General features: G+C 38.2%; 2 protein-coding genes across 5 annotated transcripts in view; one reads left to right on the forward strand and one right to left on the reverse strand.

Annotated features, from left to right (window-relative positions):
* Positions 1-27,926, reverse strand: part of LOC136257055 (broad substrate specificity ATP-binding cassette transporter ABCG2-like) — a 136,152-nt gene that overhangs the window by 82,692 nt on the left and 25,534 nt on the right. The window lies entirely within an intron of this gene.
* LOC136257033 (broad substrate specificity ATP-binding cassette transporter ABCG2-like) lies at positions 3,724-26,989 on the forward strand. Of its 4 annotated transcripts, none has more exons than XM_066050133.1 (17): positions 3,724-3,804; positions 6,019-6,283; positions 6,769-6,828; positions 7,631-7,745; positions 7,988-8,140; positions 10,535-10,692; positions 11,554-11,705; positions 18,063-18,146; positions 18,333-18,511; positions 18,996-19,061; positions 20,182-20,264; positions 20,318-20,407; positions 21,783-21,907; positions 22,011-22,165; positions 23,133-23,222; positions 24,968-25,053; positions 26,723-26,989. In XM_066050133.1, the coding sequence occupies exons 2-17, from the start codon at positions 6,045-6,047 to the stop codon at positions 26,871-26,873; spliced, it is 1,986 nt and encodes a 661-aa protein (XP_065906205.1). In that variant the 5' UTR covers positions 3,724-3,804; positions 6,019-6,044; the 3' UTR covers positions 26,874-26,989. The 4 variants fall into 4 exon arrangements, with proteins under 4 accessions (XP_065906205.1, XP_065906207.1, XP_065906206.1 ...); XM_066050135.1 differs by having other exon boundaries at positions 3,787-3,804; positions 6,035-6,283; XM_066050134.1 differs by lacking the exon at positions 3,724-3,804 and adding an exon at positions 3,893-4,113.

Consider the following 27,926-nt stretch of genomic DNA (forward strand, 5'->3'; position numbering starts at 1 on the left):
CATGGAGTCTAGATCAATAACTGAAGGCAGCATTAAATATTTGAGGTGGGGAGATTAATTGATATGTCTCAAAACTACTGCAAAGAAAGCTCTTACCTTTTGTAGACTGTGAACACTTGACCGAATTGTGGAAAATACAAGCTTTGGCTTTACCAGAATTATAATTGTGTCTTCGTTATGGTTCCATTTGTCAATGTGGATGTTGTGACTAAGAATCTTTTCGATAACACATTACCATTCTGACATTGATGTATAATTACCTGCCCTCTGGATTTCTTCCAACACCTTGAATCTGCTAGAGAGACCAAAAGCAAATGTAAGGAAGAATATCTCCAAATCATGTCTACTGTACAAGCAGTGTCGGAAACTTCTCGACAATGCAGCGGGTGGGGATTTTTGATCTCAGCATTGAGGGAGATAATTATTTCTAGCTAAAAACTGTCCAGAATGGATTCACACTTGATTGTATCTTAAATTTAGTTTCCTTGCCACACCTAGTTTTGGCATTTGTCATTATTATGTGGTTGTGTGAGTCCAAGGACATACCACAAATTACGTTGTTTAAGCATCATTAATCAAACAATTGGGGGATGTTTTTAAAACAGATCTAGAGAGTAGGGAGCATGTCATGGGGGTATATAAATTTCAATTTGCTCATAGATTTCGGGGAAACACTAAACTTGTAGGGGTTAACGATAAATTGAGTACAAAATTGATGTTTCCATGTTGTTGTTTTTCTATGTGCTGTTGAGTATAATAATTATGGTGACCATACAATAGCTGCATCATTTAAACAAATCTGTCTTAGCTTTCTTGTGGCAGTGCTTTAGGTTGAAATGATCAGACAGAATTTTGCTTTACAACATGTAGCTCAAAAAAAATTGAAGAGAATAATCAGATAGTAGTACAGTGGATTACAAATTAATACAATTAGCACATGAATACATATTTGACCAAAAAATTATAGTACAGTGAATCCTAGAGCAGACCAAGTTGATAGCATCATATGATGGGAGCATGGGAGGTGGAACGTTATCCACACACACGTATTATGGCCAATCTGAAAACATAACTTGCATCTCAAGTTCTCAACCAATACAGTATCCAACTAAACAGTTTACTTCTCTTTTCACAATCAGGGTTGCAATACGTCTGTAGACAATGGTGGCAGTAGGGCCCACACCTCCAGAGGATGAGAAAACTAGTGAGAGGTAGTGCCTCTTTCGACCTCTCACTGTATCTGTGCAAATGCATTGATTATCAGTCTGATGTGTACATAGATTATACCCTCCAAGAAGATCTTAAATAGCTTGAAGTCTGGGAGAAAGTGCAGAACACAAAATTCAGCTTATATGGTTTATAGGCTATCTACCTTCCTACTACTATCATTGTGTGGAACTTGACAAAAAGAGAAAGTATGATCATCTGTGTAAAGGTAACAGATGGATGTTAAGTTTTGGATAGCTATTAGTGTCATTATCATACAGTACAATAGTACTGTATAGTAAAGGTTTGGGCGTTGCCCATGAAAAAACATCACCCAAAAATCAGCCTCACCTTTCCCTGACAATGATGAAGTGGTATTGGTTAGGTAAAACTAAGACCAAACAAGCCTTCAGATTGACTCAAAATGCTTTCAACAAGTTGCTATGATTTTTTTATTGGAATTTTCTAGTGATTGACTGAGTAACTGACTGACCGATGCCTTCAGACAAGCATAACTCAATAATGGCTAAGGCTACAGGCTTAATTTTTTCACTGTTCAACATCGCTTCAGCCAGACATGTGCCTTTTGGCTTACTGCAGTATGTATACACCAGTGTCCTCCTTTGTGTCCCATTCATTTTTGCTAACAGGAGAAAGGTGTCGATTTGGCAGTAGCGCATGATGGCTTCCCTTCGTAACAGAAATTATCTGTATTTTTCATGGTGGCTACCATGATTGCAGAGGTGCTTTTCGAACAGTTCCTGATCTGTACTACTGTGTAAATAATGGGTTGAACATAGCTGACAACAATGCGTAATGGATACTTCACTTTTCAGATGATAATTGGTAGATTTCCTGAATTTTGCAATGCATGGTAATTGGGTTACCTAACTGTGGCTATGCTAAAGTCCAGCGGCTAATTGTAATAATAATTATTATAGGATCGAATGCTATATAATAAAAAGTAAAACATAATTATAATGGGAAACATTGTGTTAGCTACCCCCTGAAATACACTACAGCATTGATGTGGTAACAATTACAAACAACTTTGAATAAAACATAGCTAACTCAAAACTGAAGGTGGAATTCAGACTATTCTCAAAATGTCAAATAATATTGATGTGGAATTGAACCAAAAGCATTCTTCAGATCAAGAAATGCTATACGATGTATATCTTATTTGTATGTCGCTGTAAAATTTGTTGACAAAGAGTATAATATTATAGACATGCTCATAAATACCAGGTAGGCAGGAGATAAAGACGGAATATTTTGAAGGTTATCTTCTAATGGATAGCTTACAATTTCATTATTAGCAAGAGATGTAAGAGCAAGCTTATAAGGGTCAAAATTTGGATCAGAACTATATATCTCTATTTCTTAACATGGGCTAATCCCCAGCTGCAGGGAAGCAGGGGATGATCCTGCTTGGTGAACAAAGCAGCCATAAAGTAATGGCTGCAGGCAAATGATCAGTTGAGATGAAAATATGTGGTACTAAGAGATTTCATTGAACATTAATTGTCGGCGGGTGGATTTGACTAATGAAGAGGTGATTGCAACTTTATTAAATGATGCATTATAATCAGGTAAGCTATACCAGTGTCATGACAACTGACATTACTATGAATCATCACTGGAATAAGTATGTGTAAAATGTTCAGTGTATTATAGTCAGAGGAGGTTGGTCACATGCCATCTAACATCTTGTGATCTCAAAGAAAAGTTCAACCTGATACCTCAGTATGAAGTATTCAAATAACAATGGCTCCCAGAACCCTACTTTCAACCACCAAAGCTAAGAACAAATCAGTGTTACATTATGCATACTTACCATGCCAATTTTAAGCACCATGTTTTTTGGTTGCCAGTGCAATTACACATAACAATACGTCATAAGGCTATACCACACGTGACCAACTACCTCCTCTAGTGCTGTGGTGGAGACAATGAAGGTTTTCAAGAGTCTGTAGTTTCTTCTGGGCATGCAGGGGTTAGCTATGCCCAGGTCACTTCAGCTTACTCAGCATACAGATATACCAGAGATGCCAACCTCTCAACAAGTTTAGAGTGAGACCTCAAACACTACCAGCAATGTGGGCTAGACTCAAGTGCAGCTCCATGATTTTTGGTAGTGAAGACCAAAAAAAAAAAAAAAGAAAAGGTCGCTGCATCAAAGTAATAAGCACAGTGCTGTCCAATTTTAAGCACAGGGCTAATGATGAAGCAGATCAGGCGTGAGAACTAAGCTAAGAGTGAGAAACACAGGGTTAGGCGTGAGAGCGTGAGATTACTAGCCAAAGAGTGAGTGAGTTGGCATGTCTGTTAGTAATAATTATTTAATAATATACCACGAAGTCCCTCTCACTCAGAACTGGGAAGAGTCCTTAGGGAACTAGGTGTGGTGACTTCTCAGGTGTACGCTGATCAATGTACAGAAACAAGTGACGTAAACAGATGAAGAGCGATTCTCATTATGCCACGTGGCTCGACAATGCAAGTATTCATTAGCAACGGCGCGCGTATTTTATTTCAAGTGAGTATGAAGTCGAGGTGAAGTTTAGCGACTCGAGTCTTCTGCCACGACAAAAGGAAGTGAGTAAATCTTACATGGCTTGTGTGAGTGTTGATTTTAAAATATGTTAGGGCTAAAATACGAGTGAAAATGACCTCTGGACCCACGTCGCTTGGGTTGTTCGTTGTTGTAGCCAGGGTGGTCTTGTTTTAAAGGGCGCGTGGATACAAGATAGTAAAATAGCGCTAATCCGCACTGGTTAACGTAGGCCTACCTTGACGCTACTCGTATCAAGTAGATATCGATACTGGTACAGCAGCAGGTGATATTGCACCCAGAAAAACACTTTACTGTGTGGTCAGAAGCGTATAGGACTGTTGGTAAACAAGGTAACCTTCCTGAGGGTACACAAGCCATGGGCCAAGGTTATTCAATGTCAGGTGTTGATTAATTTTATACTGTCATGTGACAAGTGTGAGGTTTAGTTACATCGTTGGCATGTTAATTGCCATGAGGCTAGTCTGGCAGTGCCCACCCCTTTGCTAGGTAGAGCCAATCAAATCGCAGTATCCAGTTTAAGTATTTCTGATGTAAAACATGTGGTTTGTGCAATTAATAACACAGTAATTAATTACACAGTAACCGTGGTGACCAAATTTGGAATAGTTGGAGCGCAGCTGATACTTCGAGATACACATGCCATATAGACTTATGTTGAGTAGCATGAAGTTTTGTGCTTTCTTCACCAAGTTAAAACAGCCTGAACAGGTAATTTATTACGTCATGCGTAATTTGAAACCACATTTGAATTCCTGTTGCACAAGTAGGGGAGAGCACTGCCAAACTTCCGTGAGGCCACTCCAAATAAATTCTGTTTTCCATCCTGTACCCAGGCATATTTACATGTGGGCGGGTAGGAAGCTCATTTCCATTATTTCATTAACAGCTTTTGAAGCCATTATTTGCCTGGCACAACCATAACAAGTTGCATGAAAGTATACTTAAGCTTGTACCTGATTGTTTAAGTTGCAGAAGTAACACATCGGCGAATTTGTGCCAATTTGATAGCATACTGACACGTAAACTGACACCCGTACAAGATTGTTTTTGATTAAGCCTGTACAGTATCGGGATAATGGAACATTTAGTGCTGACAGTAAAAAGGTGCGGGTGTTGGACGAGAATTTATTTGGAGTGGCCTAGTACTGTTTTTGTATGTGCAGTTCTTTAAATGTACATTGTGTGTATGTCAAATTGCATGTATGGAGCTCCTGTATGTGCTACGTGTTATAAACAGTTGTGCAAGTACAATGTTTTGCATTTTAAAAACTTGGAAAGCCGTGACACTGTGAGCATATTACTTGTATGAACTTGTTTGTGTGGCACTGTGTAGATAGCTAGACCTCTTTTTGGGTCTGAAAATCGAAGGACTTATAGTGAGTACAAATAAATGTAGTTGCTCTGGGATTCCTGGATTAATTTGTGACACTTGCTTTGCTGGCTTTAAAAAGAACTTGTTGAATGTTCTTTGAGACAAGTCTTTGTGTGTGTTTTTTAAGGATCCGCCAACAGAATGGCGCTTCTCAAAATACTGAGAAAAGGTACCATTATGAAGAGTCTTGGTGTATCTAATGTCATTAAAAATAAGAAAAGTGCCAGTATTGAATCTATAATAATAATCTGTCTACTATCCTGAACACAATCACAAGGCTAGAGGCTAAACTATGTAGCACACAACCACATTTTACACCACAATAACAAGCTCAAGTGTGGCATGTACCTTTCTGGCTATGATGAATATCTGCCCTTTGTGCCTTGCACTCTAGTTTGTTTCATATCCAATCTTATTCATTCTCATCATTTTATATGAGGCAACGCCTCTAATACATTGACCTTTTGTATATAGGCACTACAAACTTATTTGAGCTACTATAAAAGGAAGTGATAGTTTCATTAAAAACAAACAGTTGCTACAAAAGAATCAAGTACTATGACCGTGGTTAGCAGTTTATCATATACTAAACCTAACTCGAGATCCAGTTGTCAACAAACTCAAAATACCCTAATAAAGCAGTCACCTAATGACGCAGTATTCAAATAAGCAGTCACAAGTGTTTAGTGTTTAATTATTTACTAACTACGTATGTTGGTATGCACTACTAAGGAAACGCAATGTGAATAAACCACTTCAAACTACAAATTACTCAATATTGATTTACATTTACAAACAACTTGAGATCTAATCGTGTGTCTTCATTTTATTCATGTAGAGTGTCTTCATTTTATTCATGTAGAGTGTCTTTTAATCAGGCGATTTGTCATGTCAAGTCAAGCGGAAAGTGTTTCTGTAACGGTTGTAGTGTCTGATGGAGATGCTAACAAGAAAGTTGAGACGACCTTTGTAGGGACGGGTTTGTCATCACACTCATCTGCCAACACTACCTCTGGTAGTGGTGAGAACAATGTGTCATTTGTCAACATCAACTATACCATACAACCTAAACCATTCTTGGCTCGTTTTAAGGAAATCCCTGCAAAGAAAATTCTTGACAATGTTAGGTGAGTTTGGTGGCTTTGTGTGTGTGTGTGTGTGTGTGTGTGTGTGTGTGTGTGTGTGTGTGTGTGTGTGTGTGTGTGTGTGTGTGTGTGTGTGTGTGTGTGTGTGTGTGTGTGTGTGTGTGTGTGTGTGTGTGTGTGTGTGTGTGTGTGTGTGTGTGTGTGTGTGTGTGTGTGTGTGTGTGTGTGTGTGTGTGTGTGTGTGTGTGTGTGTGTGTGTGTGTCAATGGTTAACTAGGGAAGTGAATGCCTGTTGTCTATGTCTCGTATAGCATGTAAAGGCTGAGGTGGGATTTCAGGTGCCCCCGCACTTTCACCTGTGAGACATGGTATAGCCTCCTGCAGGTTACTAGCCCTGCCCCCAGCAGGATTTGCTTGCGCTGACTCCTAGCACCCGAGTAGCTCTGTGTGTGTGTGGGTGTGTATGTGTGTGTAGTATACAATATTTTTTTTTGTTCGTTTTTACCTTTTACTGATGTTGATTGTAGTGGATCAATGAATCCTGGTCTAAATGCCATAATGGGACCAAGTGGAAGTGGAAAGACTTCGTAAGTTTATAGATGCATACATAACTTTATGTTGAGATTGGTGCAAACATACACGCTACACACTCATCATGTACACATGCGTGTGTTCCCATGCATTAGTGCCCGCGCGTGCATGCACACACATGTACGCACGCATGCACACACACGTACGCACGCATGCACACACGTACACACGCATGCACACACACACACATACACACACATAACACACTGCATTGACAAACAAATTAGGGAGGGTCTGTGTTAGCAGCCCATACTTCCTCCACACCTGGAGATGTTCATAATCAGTTAATTGTTGTTGTCTGTCTTATACAGTCTCTTCAATCCCAATTGTATCTCATCTGTTATTTCGAGATCCCTCAACATCTCTGTGGACCATGTCTGCATGATCACCATAGTACGATACACGTACTTCTCTCTTATTTTATAATCTGTACACTAAGGTACCTGACCAAAAGTGGAGCATCAAAAAGCTTTTGCAGCTTTGCCTAATCTCACACCCACATCTCATTGTCATTGGTGCATAATGCTACTTCCAAGTTAAGTGAAGTTGTCCACAGCATCATCCTCCAGCCTGTTATCTTTATTAACATTACCTTAAGTCTTTTCTAAATTGGCAATAAGGCTCCACTCTTGTCACAGTTACTCTCTCCACTGCTTGTCTAGTCACATACAATGCTACATTATCAGCAAAGTTTCTGTTGCAGGATTTCTGTTCCCTCTGCTCAAACAGAATATATGGTCTTGCATGCTGTGTACACTGCATACTGGTAACCATTGAATGGTGTTATTCAATTTATAGATTATTAGATGTCCTAGCTGACCGCAAGGCTAAGAAGGGACTATCAGGACATGTTCTTATTAATGGTAGGAGACAACCACGTAACTTCAAGTGTGCTTCAGCCTATGTAGTCCAGGTAATTAGTGTGTGTGTGTTGTGTGTGTGTTGTGTGTGTGTGTCATGTGTTGTGTATGTGTGTTGTGTGGTATGGTGTAGTGTGTGTGTGTGTGTGTGTCGTGTAGTATGTGTGTTGTGTGTGTACATGTGCGTGCATGTGTAGTGTGTGTATGTGTGGTATGAACTGTATATGCAAAGCAGCTCACTTACAATTATCTCCTCGTAGTATTCTTGCTGTTGTATGTGCATACCTCCTTGTAGGAGGACTTGTTAATGGGTACATTGTCTGTGAGGGAAAACTTAGCCTTCTCTGCTGCTCTACGACTACCAATGTCATTGACAAGGAAGGAAAGATCTGACAAAGTGGAGAGTGTTATCTCTGAATTGGGTCTCAGTCATGTCGCAACTACTAAGGTAAAGTTGTATAGTTTGTGTTTTAGTCCATAGGTATTGGAACATGTTCTATTGCAGTTTTAGCCAGAGTGCATAAGTGTTGTAATGTTGCATTGCTGGATAACATCATGTAGTTATTGCCAGACACTGGAGTTTGTGATTACCAACTCCTTGCAGTGAGAAGCCATATCATAGTTTTGCATTTTAGCCCACATCCTTGAACCATCTTATCCTTAAAACCATTCATTATTGTGTGTGTGTGTCCATATGCACCGTCGCACCCATTGAGCAAATCCATTTAATGGTAAAAGCAGCCAGTACAGGGAACATGTCACATTTCTGCATTCGCTTTGATGTGCTTTCTTCTTACTGGGTTGAAATACAACACATTGAAAGTGGGCATGTCCCTTGTGTATGCACGCATACGAAAATAAAGAACTGTCTTAATTAATTTACACTGTAAACTGTAAGAGATAATTCTACATGTTTAAAGTAGAGTTAGCAGTGCTTACTGTATTTGATGAAATATAATTAGTGGATTATAAATTACATGAAATTACCAATGTTGTATACATGTACAAGTTTCCAAAAAAATTGGAATTTTCAACTAGAGTAGGGACCATAGCACATCGATAAAAAGTACTGAAACAAGCTGGAGTAGTGCACGATATTAAATCACAGTAAAACAATAAGAAGTGCTATGATATGCTCAGTAGGGATATAACACTTCTTATGATTTTACTGTGATTTAATATCGTGCACTACTCCAGCTTGTTTCAGTACTTTTTATCAATGTGTTATGGTCCCTACTGTAGTAGAAAATTCCAAATTTTCTGTGTATTTGTTTGTTAACTTATTTTGTAAAAGTTACTATGACTGGTGAACCCATGCATCAGGGGTTAATCGAGGGGGGGGCACAGGCCCCCTCTGGGTTAGCTATTGCCCCCCCCCCCCCCCCCCCTAGGTTTATACCTAAAGCCTTGAGAAATGGAAAGGTTTAATTGATCCCAAAGTTGTATAATCCAATGGTCAATATTCAATGGCATCACAGTAAAACTTCACCAAAATTGAGTATATTTACACCTAAATTTTCAAAATTTTCCTGGGGGAGCATGCCCCCAGACCCCCCTAGAATCCAAAGCGACTTACTTCGCCCCCTCTAGGTTTATATTCTGGGTTGAGCCCTGCTGCATGCCGCATCAAAAGAAAGAATGGCGCCGCGCACCCCAGCTATCAATTATCGTCTGAAAAGTGAAGTATCCATTATGCTTCATTGTCAGCTATGTTCAACCCGTTACACAGCATTACGAATCAAGAACTGTTCGAAAAACACCTCTGCAATCAAAGTAGCTACTATGAAAATATGGGCGATTTCCATTATGAAGGGAAGCCATCATGTGCTACTGCCAAATCGACACTTCTCTGTCAGCAAAGATGAATGGGACACTAAGGAGGACACTGGTAAGTCCATGAAGAATGCATTGTACATACTGCGGTATCCCAAAAGGCACCTCTTGGGCTGAAGTGACAGTGAACAGTGAAAAAATCAAGCCCGTAGCCTTAGCGGTTATTGAGTTACACTTGTCTGAAGGTATCAGTCAGTCAGTTATTCAGTCAGTTACTCAGTTGAAAATTCCGTTTAATAACTTTAAAAAAATTCTAACAACTTATTGAAAGTGTTTTGTGTCAATCTGAAGGCTTGTTTGGGCTTAGTTTACCTAACCAATACTGCTTCATCGTCGTCAGGGAAAAGTAAGGATGGTTTTAGGTGATATTTTCATGAGCCACGTCCACTCCTTTTGTGGTCCCTACTATATACAGTACTATTGTACTGTATGATATTCACACATGTAGCATGTTGTACACATGGTTCATTAATTCCCTATTTAGCATGGGGATGAACATACATATTTCACTCTATTTATTCAGCAGGTTGTTAGTTCTAAAAAAACAAGCACCCAGTTTCGTATACTTAGCTAGCTTGGCTAGAGTTTGTGTTGTGTAATATCCTGATATTTGACCTGTCAAGCAGTATGAATTTCAATTAACAGTCTTCCTTATGAACCAGCTTGCTTATTAGAAATCAGACTGCAGAGCTATTTAGTTACAGCGGAACCTGTCTTAGAGGCAACCTGTGTAGAAAGGCCACTTCCCTATATATAAGCCAACTATAAACTCCCCAAATGTGCTTTTAAGCTTACGCACTAATTCACCTGTCTATTGCAGCCACCTGCATATAAGGCCAAAAAAGTCAGAAAGCGACTAGCTTAGACAGGTTCCACTGTATAACAACAGTGATATAACCAAGTGCAGCGAACTGGTTGACCCCACCAGTTACTACATGTATTTGTATGTGTAAACAATTCAGAGCCTGCCTGTCCAGCTAGGAATAGTTGCATTTGATTGCTCCCACAGGTTGGAACAGAGCTGATTAGAGGAATATCTGGAGGTCAGAAGAAACGTACCAGTATTGGAATGGAGTTGATCATTTCTCCTGGTATTGTATTCCTGGATGAGCCCACTACTGGATTAGATGCTACAACAGCAGTATCTGTTATTAAATTGTTGAAGGAGTGAGTTTGTGAACTGTGTGTGTGTTGTGTTATATGTGTGTAATGTGTGTGTTGTGTTATATGTGTGTAGTGTGTGTGTGTGTGTGTGGGCGCGCGCGTGCGTGCGTGCATCCATGTAATAATAGTGATACATCAACACCAATACTGTATACACTAGTATCAGTGATGACCCTATTTTTAGTGGCATCAATAAGGCTATATATCACTGATACTTTGTACGACATCTTTAATCACTTTCTTATTATGGTGGAATAAGTACGTATATAGCAAATTGAAGTTATGAAATGTATAGTAAGCCAGATTCATTGAAGTCATTGATCAATGGTGATTGGTGGCCAGGAGATCAGTAGCTAGGTACAGTAGCATGCAACTGTGTGTTAGTAAACTGGTTTTGAAATTATTGTATTCATAGTGCAGCAAAGTATTGGTAATGAATCAGTACCCACCTGCAATGTTTCGGTGTCTGATCAGGTAGTGAAAGGCAGTATTAATTGATGCATCACTTCTGTGTAGTGTGTGTATGTAGTGTACGTACGTACGTATGTACGTGTGTGTGTGTATTGACAATCGTGCACCATTTGCTTGCAGTGTGGCCAATGACAGCCCCTTGTCTCAGATGTGGTAGGGACAGGGGTCCCTCATGTTGGTATACAATGATACATTATCTATAGATAGACACTTCTTGTTACCCATGCCCTTTTAGGGGTCTTCTACATTCAAAATATTAACACGGGACAAAGGACATTAGATGGCTTAAAAATATTGAGTATTATTATAAAGCACCAGTGTGTGTACAATTGTGTGGTAATGTTTGTCAGTGGGTATGTAATTGTGTTATGGCTATCATTTATTACTCTACAGATTGAGTTCATCAGGCAGGGTGATCATAATGTCAATACATCAACCACGTTACTCCATTTACAAGTTGTTTGATTCAATGACACTGATGTCTCGTGGTCGACTGGTCTATCATGGACCTTCTAACAATGCGTTAAATTATTTCTCTCAAATAGGTTAGCCTGATAAAGTGTAATCATATATTATGTCAAGTGTACAATGAAGTTGGATCCAAGCAATAAAAATTTCATGTAGTATGTATATGGGAAAGTTCTTACATTGGCATGTTAATTTTGTTCAATGCCAAATTAGTTCCACAACGCTACATATGTTACAATTCCATCTCCCATTTATCACTTGTATCCCTACTTCAATTGTAAATTAATAATTTTAACATTTTTATTATACAGTAGTAACTCTCTATAACAGACACTTTGGGACACAGAATATTAGACTGATATTTGCTGTAATATAGAAGTTTACTTCTTTCAGGGATAAAAATGTATGGAGTCAGACCTGTACCAAAATATTTTTCTCTATCTTTCTATTTCAATCGAACACCCATTCTACCACTACACCTGCTAAACAGTTTTTTTCAATGGCTCGTAACAGCCCAAAATTTGGAATGCTAGTCGTGGACAGGGTTAAGGGATGTTCCCTCATACAACCATCACACTGCGGTTAGGTGTTTTAGCAGTAGAGCTGCTTTTTCCGAGCTTAGTGTGAGTTTTGTGCATTCTGTAGTGCCAGTGTTGATGATAATACATAGGAGCATAAACACTGTTCGCCGGTTGCCAAATTAAAAAGAGAGACGATTTTTGCTTTGCATCTTGTTTCAAGTAATATTATGAAAACATAGCACTGAAAATGTCTTTACACAGCAGGAACATAGGTCCATGCCTCCTTATCAGAATTCCCCTGAACTCTGTGTAAAGAGAAAGATACAGCATTTCAAAAAAAGTTAATAACAATACTGGACGACTGCTGACAGCCGCTTGACTGCCACTTTAAGAGAGGCACACAACTCACCTGTGGGATGTGACCTTTTGGGATTCCAACGAGTATCTATAGTCTGCACCTTGCCTTTACCTTTTTCAATCTTACTAGTTGTCATGCAAGGAAACCTATTTTTCCATATCAGAGCTGTCTTTAAAAGTGTGGGAAGATACCATGAAATAATCTGAAGTACTCTACTGTAAGAGGATGTAGTAGATAGTTACACTTATAATGACTGATCACTTTGCCAGAAAAAAAAAAAACAGGAAAAGTATAGTGACTATGCCCCTTAATGATGCACCAATAACGACTGGTAAAATGATCACAATGACCACGTACTAGAGCTCACTCAAAATCAGCAGCGAGATCTCTAATCATGAACCACGATAGTGGGTTCATAATAGGTATGGAATTTTTGAAAATCCTAATAGAGCAGTCACCTAAAACCAGCCTTAGAAAACAGACTCGAGCATTAAACAACCCTCAGAAGGCTTATTATCAAACACTGAACTCAGAAAAATTGTGATATAGCAGTAAAAATGGTCTAGACGAAATTTGGAAACATTCAAAAATTGCAAATTTTACGTGAATTGTTCATATTATTATTATTATTTTGTTTCACTCATGTACAGCCCAAGGCTTCCATTTTTTTTAGCGATAAAAACTACACAGCCTTACTCACTGAGTCCTTCCGCATGTCCATGACCCATTAATTAACCCGTACTCCATGCTAACCGGCCTCCACCTCGATAAATTTCTAAGTTCTTCTTCGCCATCGCCTGCTGTTCCGTATACGGAAGAAGCCGTAGAAGAACAAAATTACGGGATCTTGTGTACTCAGGATGCGTGTTGTTCGACTATGGTATTTATTAGTCTGGCGGCGCCCGCCCATTCGCATAGAGTAAGGGTCTGGTATGCTTAGTATCACCGAGTTGTTCTGGAGGAATTTAATTTGAATGTAATGACGTAACGAAAATGGCCTTAACGGAAGTGCCTCACCCAAAACTGTGGCAGAGATATTGAACTTTCTTCGCCTTTACACAGGCGAAAGTGGATTGGTCTACTTTTATAAAAGACACATGTCTCCCTACCTAGGAAATCAGAGCGTAACATGGTTTTTTCGCGTATCAAACAAGCCGAAAAGCCCTTCCCGATATAACACTTTCTTCTCTTTGTTCTTTATTAGCTAACTCCTTTTGTTTCTTCAGTACTGTTAGGGCGTTTGATTCCTACTTTTGACGTAACATACACAAAAATGCGCTGATTAAACGTGGAGCGTTCTGATTGGTTGCACCAGTTTTTGGTAATCCAGTACAACTCCACTATACTAAGCATACCAGACCCTTACTCTATGCGAAGGGGCGGGCGCCGCCAGACTAGGTATTTATTACGTTAATAGATGGCAGATTGAAGTTGTGCAGCACTCTTTTACCTTACAAGATCGCCATAATAGGGTCTCTAGTGAGCTGCCCGTCTTCGCTACGAGAAGCCGTTCAAGTGCACATGCAAGGCATCCAGTTTATTCTTCTTCCTAGCCATCACAGTGAGTGCTTTGTTTGTCCATTATAGGTGGAAGATAAATGGTAGCGCTGATATCATGGCTGCTTTTCACACGCAAAAAAGGTTGGGTGGGGTGTTCATTACAACCCAACCATTTAAAATATTTTGTGGTCTAACCACATATCATCAACAACCCTCCCATATGGTATCCATGTCATAAACAACTTACAACTTACAGAATGTGAAGCCTGACAGTCTTATATGGGAGGATTGTATGCTACTGTGCTTATGTCACTAACTAGCTACTGTGTACTTATTTTAGCACATTCTCCAATCAGCTAGTGACATTGACAGTTGCAAACATTTAGCTATGACCACATGCTAACCAGACTTTGCTGACTATACCTATGGTGTTCCACTTTATGACACACTGCTGCTAGCAGGCTACACCTAGGCTTTCCAGGGCTAGAGCCCAGTCTAAGTCCTGGCAATTAAAACTCAATATGCCAGCTTAAATACTCCTGCATGGGTAATGACTGCCAAATCCCTGGTAATCATGTAAGACTGGCTATGCCATGCACTGGCCACTAGTAGTGACATTGTGATTTGTACACGCAGACACTGGCATAGGAAGACTTTTCGGCCAAGCCTAGCCATCTCCTATTTGCTTGATTAATACCAATTCACAGTGTTGCTGCTGTATTCAGCCCTGTTCACACGTGCATTTATACAAAGGTGTTGTAAAGCGTCATCGCTACAATAGTAGCACTACAGCTGCAATATATATAGCTATCTCTTCACTACCTATTCTGCTAGACAACTCTACACCTATAATGCACGTGCTTGATGTATGCATCGTTATATCACGTGAAAATTTATCTTCTCTTTTGAAAAAAAAATTGGACTTTACAGGAATTATAACACTAACAGTTACCATTCTTATAACTTGTATCATAGAGCTTCATTCTTGTCCTTCTGTTAAACACCTAAGACATCTTGTTCTTCTTCAAGTCTCCTGTGCTGTCATCAACACTGTCTCCTGTATGATAGGTGCACAATCAGTAATTCTTCTGACAGATAGGTAGCTCATATAGCAGTGTGTTTTCAGCAACGGCACCAAGTGTGACGATGATGGTTCAAACACTGAGTATAGACTGGGAATTAATGTATCCTGCTTTATATTTTGTGTGTGTACAAATCAGGATGAAAATACAGTCTTTATCATAGATTACAAAATTAATATTGCATTAACATATCTAATGAGTTAGCCTTTTAAACTATGGAATCTCTGTTAGCTTACTACACTAATGTATCAATTAACTTATAATCCGTAAATGGATTTGGAATAAAGTACACAAACTAGACATATTAAAAATTTTGCTGGAATGGTAATGTAAACCACAAATCCCTATTTTGACTCTCTATAAATACAAAATTAATAATGCATTAAGACATCTAGTTATTGAGTTAACCTTTTAAACTGAGGAATGTCTGTTAGCTTACTACACTAATGTGCCAATTAACTTATAATCCATAAATGGATTTGGAAAAAAGTACACAAACTAGACATATTAAAAATTTAAAATAAGAAATAGGGATCGCTGAAAAAAGCCACGAAACAAAGAAGGGATCACTGGGGGTGGTAATGTAAACCACAAATCCCTATTTTGACTCTGTCAGTGGTAATGTAAACCACAAACTCCTATTTCGACTCACTTCAAATTGACAGAGCATGTAACAAAAAATTTATGACAGAGTCAAAATAGGGATTTGTGGTTTACATTACCACCCCCAGTGATCCCTTCTTGTTTTGTGGCTTTTTTCAGCGATCCCTATTTCTTATTTTAAATTTTTAATATGTCTAGTAAAGAAATCATACTAACCATGTATGATATCCCAATAGAACAGTCACATGTATGGCTGTTGTTACAACATATTTTTAGTTTATTAATTACAATGGGACCTGCTGCTGTATGGGAGGCTATTAACCTAGAGTTGATTAAACTCATCCCTCGGCATATCTTTTAACTGAGGGGTCCCACTTGGCATACACTGTGCCATCACCTCCGAAACATCACAAGCTAAAAGCTTGCGCTATCATTCCAATTTTACCATTTTCAATTTCCAAGGAGCTTCGTGCAGTTGAACTTGATGGTAAATAATAATTAGTCCTATAACTCCTATTACAACTGATGGGATTAGCTGAGCTATAATTCTGCTACATTGTATTGCTGATGACTGACTAGATGGAACTGGCTACACACTAGAGGAAGTGTCAGAAATAGAGGGGATGATCTTATTAGATATGTAATGGATGATGGGGACATAATTGTTACAAACTATTTTCACACTAGGTTGATTATGGGAAAATGATTATTGACACATTTGTAACCATAATATGTGCAGCTGTGGTCACACCAATGAAAAAGAGTATACAGCTGTCCCTGCTATGAACACATGATTTAGTTGGCTGATGAAACTGTTCACTACTGTACCCTACCCTAAAGATTCTATTAATTTTACATCCATTATTCTATACTTGTATGTAGTACTGTAAAGTTATAATCAATTCAATTCAATTCACTACAGGGTGTAAACTCATTTAGTTGGCTGCTAATACAGGGTGTGACATTCATAACTCAGTAGTGTCTAGTTGAGGGTGAACTAGTGACTATGATTGTTGAAATTCATTACTTGTCACATAATGAATATATATAGGAAGTCTGTTTACTTAACTACAGGTTTAAAACTTAAAAGAGAGGTTAGGACTATTTGAGTGCTGTGCTATGGTGTTGTGTGCCTTGGGCTTTTGTATGTGCAATAGTAGAGTTTGCTCCTGATAAGAATTCTTAAGTGCCAGGACAAAATGTCCTGACAAAACCAAACTTGTCCGGACATACTTACACTTTGTATGGAAACAGGTGGCCTATTACAGTTCCTGTAGTAGGTATTCTCTGATGTAGCTGTGGGCAGCCGTTTTGTTGTGCTGAAAGATAGCATTATTAAAGTGATTTTGTGAGGTTTCTGTACAGCAGAGGGGTTGGCATTGGTACATTTGTGGTCACTCCCTAGCTTGAGTGGCTTGAATGTTTAATCTCCTAGCAACCGAGGAACAGCTATTATTGGTAAAGTAAACAGTCAACCAAATATGCACACTGAGCTTGGGCTCTTTTGTCTGCTGTAGGTAGTATTGTCGCAGTACCTCAACAACCCACTATTTACTGGAGTTTATGATTTACTGAAGCCCCTGTTTGTATTTGTACAACCGCTTACAATTGAGATTGCTTTACTAGATGTGTTATTCCCAGCATATGTTTTGCATCAGGCCCATACCCATGAATAAGTATATCTAGGTGTTTTTTTTGTTTTTTTTGAAATGAGATTAAGAGTATAGCTACCACCATAATGGAATTAAATTTGGCAGTTGGTGGATTTTCACTGAAATCGTCAAATTTAATATTCACCAAATATCTGGCTTGCTAAAGAGATCGAAAACACAGAGAAGCCCAAGAGAAGACCTGTGAACCTACACAGCTTATTCTGATGAAAATCTAGCCAACATTGGTAGCTACTGAGCATGATCCCACAGCTACAACCAGATATTTCTCTGTATCTTTTCAATTTTTTTCTGTGCAGGCCCAGCACAGGCACCTGCAAGGTGTTCTCCTATCAACTGAAGTGGGTCTACTACTGATGACCCCTCTGTAGCTACTTTTGTACAAGTACCTCAGCCTTGGATGCAGCTAGAAGCTATTATTGCTCAAGCTGCCCTAACTATACTTGGGATTTCAGGATGCCATGTGAAATTCCTGATTGCGGTCCATAGCACGGGCTCCTGTGAGCAAGAGGCACTATCAAATTTTAAATTTGTCAAATAGACATGTTGTTCAATTTGCCAAATATTCAAATTTTCTGCTTTAATAGTAATATGAAGTAAGGATGAGATGATAGGCAGTTATGGTTGAGTGTGTATTTTATGAATCATGCATATCTATCACTGAGTGTGGTACTGTTTATTATTTTTGTGATTCCTACAGGTTACCAGTGTGAACAACACAATAATCCTGCTGACTTCTTCCTTGATGTGATCATAGAGAATGAGGAGAGTGACGGTCATGAAGGTACAACATATCTTTGTATAAGTATTACCTCTCCTCCTCCACATCATAAAGTATACAATTCACTAGAAAATCAATTGCAATTGTAGATATCTTTAACTTAAGTTTACGACAATTTTTGGTTGTCCAGCCTATATTGTTATATCACAGTTGATCAACACTTATGATTGTGTTGTATGGATTTATCAGGTGGTGGTACGGCTGAGTCTAAGGTGGAGTCTTCTGGTGATGCTGCTCGTCTTCCCAATATCTTCGAGGAGAGCAAAGAGTTTGTGACAATCAAACAACACCTCGATATGAAACTGAAAACAGCTCTTAATGAACCACAAGCAGAAACCCCAGAATTTGAAACTAATTTACCTTGGCAGGTCAGGTTTTTGTGTAAGCAGTATTTAGCAACATCAGTTTGGCTCATTGGTGTCCACATGGCCATAAAGTTTATGAAAACTGTAATTGCAATTTTAATTGTAAATTTTGAGTAGAGGCATAAGCCTTTACATAACATCCAAATCATACATGCATTGGGTTCATGTTTAATCAAGGCTTAAGAAGATTTGATTTGGAAGTTTGGCATTGTGGGCATTGCAACCATTCTTCTGTCCCCAAATACAGCATGCAGTCATAAAACACACACACACACATAAGAAACAAGTTGAAAAGACAACTATTTGTGATCCAATAGGCACTGTACTATGGAAATAATCTTCATGGCAGTCTAGCATTGTTGTTGATAATCATTCTGCATAGTTTATTGTGTTCTGATTCATATACCTGAAGTGTGTGAATACATTTACCATACAACTATACGTACATCATTACACACATTGTAATAATGTGATTGTATTGACACAGTGTGGAGTGTTGGCTGTCAGGACCTTCCGTAATCTTATCCGCAACAGGCTGACATCTGGAGTACAGGTAATGTGTAAATATGTTCTATACACTGTAGTACCTAGCTGTCAGCAGTTAGCTTTTATCTCTTGGGATAATTTGTTATTAGACAAGTTGGTAGCTGGTGGATTGTTGTACAGTAATATCAGTATATGATTCTGAGATAATGTCTGAGGTGGCTACCTGTGTGTGATTTTTACTTAGACAACTTAATACCATTTTTCAGGGCCGTAGTAAGTGGTCCAGCTGTTCTGGTTTTGGCCGGACTACTTTTCAGCCACTTGGAATTTTGTTAAAGATCGAGATACTCTAATAGAGCAGTCAGTGTGATACTCTAATAGAACAGTCAACACAATAACTCTAATAGAGCAGTCAGCAATAGGTTTCAGTTACCAGTCTTACAATTTGCATTGATAATTCCAGTCAGAGTTGCTTCCAAATTCAATCTTAGAGGGCTAAATTTTCAAAAAAGTTCCTGTGGGGATATGCTGACAGTTCCCCTGGTTTGGCATGCTACGTGTAGCCTGACCACTTTTTTGGGCCTTTCTACGGCTTTGTTTTTTCTGTAAATATTGTGCTGGTTTGTCAAAAAAAAAATTTATGCAACATTCAGCCTGTACAGTAGGTGTGTGGTTACCATAAAACATGAAAGTTTGGTGCAACTTATGTTTGGTGAATCAGCACAGAAAGTAGGTTGGTAGATAAAAGTTTGGCTCATTTTATCATGTAACCAATATAAAAAAAATACAATGTAGTTGATTGGAAAGTAAATTTGGCAAATTTGTTTTGATTTGCCGAACTTAAGTCACACCAAACTTTGTTATTTACGATATCTGAATCCTGTATTTGTTGCTATGTAGTTATGTATGCTAAGTATATCTATACAGCAATGCATAGTTGAGTAGTACTTCTAGGAGTGACTTGTACAAAAAATATTTTGTTCTAACTACTAGAGTAAATGAACGTCACTGAGGATCCCCCAAGCCTGCTGATATGTTAAAATTAATCATGAATTTGTGTATGGACTAATTCTCAGTACCCAGCTGTTTGGGTACTTGAGAACCTACTATATGTACTAGGTTGTAACTTTGTATCATGTTTACTTTACCCAAACTTTTGTAATGGAATTGTTTGACTTTCTCACTAGGTTGGCATGCTGATTGGCCTATCCATTATAATAGGACTCATATTTCTACAAGCTGATGATGATTTTGTCGGTGTACAAGACAGGTTTGTTAAATGTGTGTTTGGAAGGAATGATAAAGTAACTGTTTGTCTTCCAGGATTGGTGCCATGTTCTTTATCGTAATCAACATGGCTTTCATCAATGTTCCTGCTGTAGAAGTGTTTCTGAAAGAAAGGCCACTCTTTGTGTAAGTTTGTGCGTCATTATTTATGTAACAGTGCTGCCTACTTAAAATTTCTTAACCCTGGCTATTTTTGAAGATAACACTCTTTTTACAACTCGGCTGGTTTGGTATAGATATCACTTCTTTTTGTATTTGCAAGTTGGGTTGGATGATATCTAGAGACTACCAAATTATTGGCTAACTACACTACATGCAAGTATGACTGCTTTTTGTTTTAGGGTGGGGGAATTTGCAAGGGAATGCATACATGTGCCTGGATGTAATAAAGAAAGTGAAGTGCTGATATACTAGTGGACATTTGATCCCTAATTCAGTCGTGGTAGGTAGACTGAATTAGGGATTAAATGTCCACTAGTATATCTGCAGGTGTAGGCGACCTCCCTTCTTTCCCTACTTTTTTCTATGATCCCTAATTGAACTTAAAATTCTTTTTTTTGTTTACTTTCTTGTAACATTGTGTTATGACTGGAGAACCTGCTCATAACGCATCAAAAGAGAGGATAATGCCAGAGGTAATGTTTCTAACTGATGCATGCCTCAACTATCAATTAATGACTTGAAAGTGAAGTGGCCATTACATGTATGCTTTGCTTTCAGTCATGTTCAGTGCGTTTCACAGCATTACAAATAAAGAACAGTAGTCTGTAATCAATCCAGTCACCATGAAAATGTGAATGATTCCCATTTACAAATGTAGGAAGCTTACCACGAATCAACACCTTGGGCTGTCAGCAAAAAAAAAGAAATGGAGCAAGTCCATGATGCATACATTGTATGTACTGCGGTATACAAAAACGCACCAGTCAGGCTGAAGCGACGTGAAACAGTAAAAAAAAGAGTCAAGCCCATAGCCTTTGCCGCTATCAAGTTAGACAGGCAGGCAGTTAGTCAGTCAGTAGAAAATTCCATTGGATAAATTTTTTGTTAAGATTTTGTAGCAATCCGTTGATAGCATGTTTGCACAATATCACATCATTTTTGAGGGGGAACGGTATACACTTTATGCTAGGAAAATTTGTAAATGCTGATGCAAAAGAATTGTACTGGAAGATACACTAGTATTGTTGTTGTCATATAGAGGAGGTTTGGGTCAAAAATATCACCCAAAACCAGCTCCACAATATAAACCATCCTGGCACCTTGGCAGTATTGGTTAGGTATAACCAAGCCCAATTATTACCCTAAATGCACGTCCTTATGAGGTTGTGATGTATCACGATAGTATGAGATGTCATTATTAAAAGTTTATTTCGTTACAGCCACTTCTGGCTACCACCTTTACATTTTTGACTATGACTTTTAAAGCCATCCTCCTGTTTGTTGTTTAACAGTAGTATTGATTGTATTAACACTGTACGTATATCCATTAATGTTTTAGTCATCAAAATGTCAGTGGGTACTACCGAGTTTCAGCCTACTTCTTTGCAAAGGTGGTTTGTGATCTTTTACCGATAAGACTCTTCCCTGTAGTCTTTTACACTACCATAACATACTGGATGATTGGTAAGTGTGCATGTGTGTACCCCTGTAACCTCCTAGTGTAGTGATCCTGTATTAATGTTGTTTGATGGACTATACACATACTGCAATACATTGTGATTGTTAGGTTTTGAGCCAGAAGCTGGAAAGTTCTTTTTCTACATGCTGACAATTGCTCTGATGGCATCTTGTGCATCAGCTCTTGCCTTTGCTGTCAGTGCACGTGCTCCAGTGACCACCCTAGCCATTGTAGGAGTCACTTCATCATTCATTATACAAGTGGTATGTGTATAGTATGCATGCAAGTGTATGTGCATGTGCGTAGTTTGTGTATGTGTGCACACATTGTTCCAATCTACCCAGCTGTTTAGTGGGGACCTAGTGACCTGGTGTCAACTAGAGAAGCAGCCAAGGTTCAATGCTTGGTAATGCTCAGTTGTTGTTACCATTGTTTCCTTGAGCAAGTAATTAACATAACTCCAGTCTACCAGCTGTAAAATAGGACCTAAAAGTCTGGTGTCAACTGGGGAAGCCGATGCCCAACTGTCCTTGTCTACGTAGCTTAGCAGTGTTGAAGTCTTGAATCTTTGTGTTCCCATTATCTGTGAGGCTTGGAGGTTTCTCTTGTGGGTCCCCAGAGGATTTCCTATGTTGACTCAAATACCTGGAGGTACACAAGTACCCCAGTGCTGGTTTGCTGGACAGCAATAACTATGTTTTGCATGGTTGTCAGAGATTTTGCTGTATGTATGTGTATGTATTTGTGTGTATGTTTGTGTGTGTGTCTAGTTTTCCAAGTAATTTTGGAATGAGCAGCTAAGAAATTTCAGAGTTACAGTGCTAACAGCACAATGTTGATTAGGAAAAAAAATTAAAGTGGCTGTAATAGTTGTGACTTGAGTAGGTGAATCATTACTTAGTATGATTTATCCTCTATACAGGATAGCTTTTCTTTGTACTGTATATATAAGCAGGACTAAAGTGAAAACTGTGAAGAACAATGATACTAATGCAATACAGACAAATTCTCATATATTAGCTCTCTTTGATAGCATTGAAAGAATACATGGTACGTACCATTTTTCCTAGGAATTTTAATTAATTAATTCTCGTAAATCTGGTTTCATGGGTATTTACAAATCTGGTCATGATTTTAAATTCTTCATTATAGAAAATTGTTAAGACCACTACCTCTCTCATTAGGAATTTTATTTGGTGTGTGTATAGTATGCTATGCATATTTCTGTAGATGTTTGCTGGATTTTTAAAAAATCTGAGGACAATTGATGACTGGATTGCCTGGCTGGAGTACCTCAGTATATTTCGCTATGCACTAAATGTAAGTGTTGGAATCTTAATAATACAATTGTTATACATATTTGAAGCTAGACACTTGTACTGTTTTGTCAAAGTGAGCATCTGTTAAGAGTGAAACTAAACACTTCAACTTTTTTGGTGATACATAGCCATTGCTAGTCTATAAACTTTTTACCTTATGTACAAAATAGACTAGAACTTTCACTTAGGGAGATGAATGCAACAGTGGCTCAATGGTTAGGGTATGGGTGTTTAGGTGTGGTGGTCTGCGGTTTGAATCCTACAGTAGGTGACATTTGTAGGCTTTTAAAAAATTTCTGGATGTCTTTGTTAGGGAGTAGCTTGATCCCATGATTGCCTTTTAATAATTATCCCTTCAAATCCGGAATTAATTTTGAACGTGGAGTAATGTGTAAGTACATATTATAGGCAGAACATCAGGTTTCTGTTACTGTACAACCGGATATTCTTATACATGAAATGAAACATTTCATGTACTATAATAACATGTGAACAGTTTTCTAAGCGATGTGATAAAAGGCGTTTTATCCAATTGCATTGATGCTTGGTGCCATTTTATCATGGAGTAATGTAGTGGCTATGGGATCTTTCTATCGTTAATACAGTACTTGTGAAGTTATTTAGTTTGTATAGAGGCATGTATCAAAGCCTAAATTTGAAGGGTTAACCCTATCTGTTATTTCTCCTTTTCAACCACAAAAAGGCAGGTTTACTTGTGTACAAACCAAACTTCAAGTCATCATGCGCCACACTAGTGATTCATACTTATAAGAAAGCAATGGTGTACGATATATTGAAATATATTAATAATATTGTGTTGAATCTTACTTGTATTGAACTTAAATATTGTAATTGCTTTTATTGTATAGTCACTATGTTGTTAGAAGTGTACCAATATGGGTTTTAGTGTATTCACCTACCTTAGTAACATGTACTAACTTGTGGATGTATTCATTGCTATACTCTTTGGTATTAGTGGTTTGGCTTCTATTGTGCAATCAATCCAGACAATTTGGTAGCCACAAACATATTAATGTATCCTCCCTTGAAGCCTACTTTCCATTACTCTGCATTTAATGGACTGTGAAGAAAGCTAGTGCAACAAGTTTCCTTGGTTGTCCTGTGACCATTTTAAAGTACTTAACTGGTTCAACTATTGCTACTGTATAAACATTGGTAATGTATTTGAAAGTATCAGCTCCCCACACAATTAATAAACACCAAACTTAAATCAATATTTTACTAGTAACTTAAGGCTGGGAAATCAACCACAGTCAGATGGAAAAATTGTGGAAAGGTATCAAACTAGTTGGGGAAGTGATGACCTAACAAACCTACTTGGGACTCCACTGTATTAGACATGCATGTTGTCAAATTAAACTCCAGCCATTTGCAAACTATTAAGCAAACGGCAAGCACCAAATATTCTGCTCGCCAATATTTCTGCTTATATGGCAATTAGTGTCTTCCTGATACAATGCAGAATGTTAGTTTATGACATAGTGGTGGGTCCCATTGTCTGGGTTGTGGTTGCATACATGTAATGGCTAACCACAGTATAGATTTCTTCACTGTGATATACTCAATGGTTGCCAATACTAGGATTGGTAAATTTTATGCTGTAAAAATCTTAACCCTGAACAAAATCTGAAAGACACCACAGTCTCAATACTGTAGTAGCCATTTTATTACTTAGTCATAGAATTTCATGTACTTGCACTGTACTGTTGTTGTTTTTTTTTGCAGGCATTAACAGTCAATGAGCTGGATGGTAATGAGTACCCTCCTGGATGTGGAAATACAACAATGAACATGAATATGAACAACTCAAGGTAAAAATGGTATCACAGTGGCGGATCTAGAAATTTTTAGAGGGGGTTTCAGGTTCCACTCAACTTCAGCCTAGTTGTAAGTTGAAGACCAAAAAAAAAAAAAAAAAGGTCACAACCTGCTGTTGAACACCGTAATGCTGATTTCAAAGGCAAAAGTATAAAGTTTTGCCAGTAGAAAAGTCCTAATATATTACACTATCTTTAGCTCGTGGTGATTTTATCACCCACACGACATCGTAAATAAATTAGGGGCGCGCACTATTTTCAGAGGGGTTTCAGCTGAAACCATTGTAACCCCCCTGTATCCGCCACTGTATCACATTAAAATATTAGAATAATTATGGAACACCAAATAGCTGTAGGTAGGTAGGTTAGCTGTAGTATGTATCTAATCCACAACAGCATATCTTTGCTGCCATTTCTTGGCCACCACCTTTGATATCATATCTTTTTCATACTAGCCTATTTTTGGAAGGCCGCACCCTTTTTCACAGCTGGGATGTTTTGGATTAGATATCATTTCTTTTTGTATTTGTTTATGCTAGCCCTTTTAAATTGTCCTGAAGGTAAACAGAAGAACTAGATTTTTGTACTATTTTGAAATTAATTTTTACATTCAGATTTTAATGTATGATACCATCTAAGGTCAACGGGAAAAGTGTGCTTCCAAAGTGTGCTATATTTTCCATCTGATAACTCGCCTTTAATCGCTACAAATTAACCTTCAACTAATCACAAGTAGGCACTAGTTTTCTCAGTGCCATTGTGGCATTCTAGGTCATGATAAACGGTTACCTTTTTCTTGATCGAAACTCCAGATTCATATGTTAAATCATTTAAAGTTAAAATGCCGTGTATGCTCGTGCACTATGGAAAACATACATAGTACTCGGGTGTGGTCTCGAGCCTAATGTAGCACTTGGCTTCGCTTCATGCTATATTTGTCTCTCGACCACACCTTGTGCACATTTTTTACTCCTAGGTTACTGTTCTATTTGAGTATCTTGATTGCACTTGTTTCACATGTTTGATTTTTGCCTTATATCTCAACATTCTTAGTACTTTCAAATTACAAAATTTCTGTGCTACAACCTTGGCTACAACAGTCAGCCTACACATCTGCATACTGATTTTTATCTTGTGTTTACCCTGCAGGCATGACAAAAAAAATTGCACTTGTGATCTATGAAAGTTGTTCGTAACTTTGTGCCACTTTATCAATCAGTACACAAATTGGAAGATTAATGTGCTTCTCTTTATATACCCTCCAAATTTGGCGAGTTATGACAATTTTTGTACGTGGTACAAAAAGAAAAATCAATGGGAGATGAAGAAAAGTATGAAGGAACATAAATTATCTCAAAGATGGCTGGAATGATTTAGCTCTGTCCCATCTCAAGGGATGTTTCAAAGAAAAATTGGGTTATTTATGTGTAGCTGTTACAGAGGTATGAATGCATGAAAATTGCATTTTCTTGGTTCCTGTATACTTAACTATTGTGCACCCAAATGCATTGGCTTTTTCTTGACCGTATGACACTTGTCCTGAGATAGTGTGTCCTGATTAAAGAGTCATTTTGAGACAAAGCTTTCTTACTTCCCTTTTGATATATTGTACTTTCCATGTAGTACTAGTTGTGTGTATGTAGTATTTCCTTTACCCTCATAGCTTTGAGTGTCTGGTTGGCAGTGAATATTTGGACAGACTTGGATATTTGGATTTTGATATCTGGTACAACATACTAGCACTGGTCTGCTTCAATGTTGGTTTTCTTTCACTGGCTTATGTAAATCTTCGACTACTAAAGAAAGACAAGTAAATATATTGGTCATATTACTCTGACATATTGCTCTTGCATTGTATATATATAAAGTTTAGAATGTTTACGTCATGTTGTATTATTTTGAACTATATCATTTGACCTATAAGTTGTAACTGCAATGTTGTGCGCACACACAAACAGACACAAATGCAACACACATATTTCTTGACTGCCTGTCCCGAAATCTTCTTCGTTTCAGCCCCCATAGGGGACACCCACCTATCTAGGCAAGAGATGTTATGTGACCTAATTACAAGTGATTTATTTAGGCCAGAACTCCAAGGAGGGCTGATGAGCAGTAGCGGTCTGAGACTTTTCATCCTCAATGTAATGTATGAACTGTGTGCATAGTGTAAACCCTGTTGGCTTGCAAGGGCACCCTGCCCCTACCTGGTTTCCACCACATGGTCAGAAGTGCTACCATTGGCCACGCCACTAGGGTGGCATATTACCAGGCCTACCATGAGGAGGTTGGTAACATATGCACAAACAAGCACAAAAATACACACAGCATGTCTGATGTGGTACATGTTCTGTTGCTGTCACTGACTAGATGTCCATAATAAACATATCTATGTAGAGTGTAAGTTACAGTGACAAGTTAAGTAAAAATGATAGTTACAGTAAAGCACTTATCACTCACCGCTTTAATAAGACCACCTCATTGCGGAGATGTCAAGTACAGCAAAAGGTATATAGGATATTGAGGTATATTTTGGTAATGATAGAGAGATGTCCTGATATTAATTTCACCAGTTATTAATGTATTTGAGTAGGCTTGCACCAATTATGCCGGCATAATTTCGATCATAATAGGCTAGCAAAAGCACCAACAAGATTTTTAATTAAATGTGTGTGCCAAAAATACAGCAACACTGCAAGAAAATGTGTAGTCTTATTTTTATTGTTTCTTGGCTGCACAGAATAAGATCGAGATACTCTAATTGAGCCATCAGTTACTGTAATACAGGGAAGGCTGATATACCTGCCAACTGTAGAGCATAATCTTGTATAATTTTCAGCATAATAGGCTGGATTTTTGAGCACTGC

This window comes from Dysidea avara, chromosome 5 (assembly GCF_963678975.1).
Source record: "Dysidea avara chromosome 5, odDysAvar1.4, whole genome shotgun sequence".
Classification (NCBI taxonomy): domain Eukaryota; kingdom Metazoa; phylum Porifera; class Demospongiae; order Dictyoceratida; family Dysideidae; genus Dysidea; species Dysidea avara.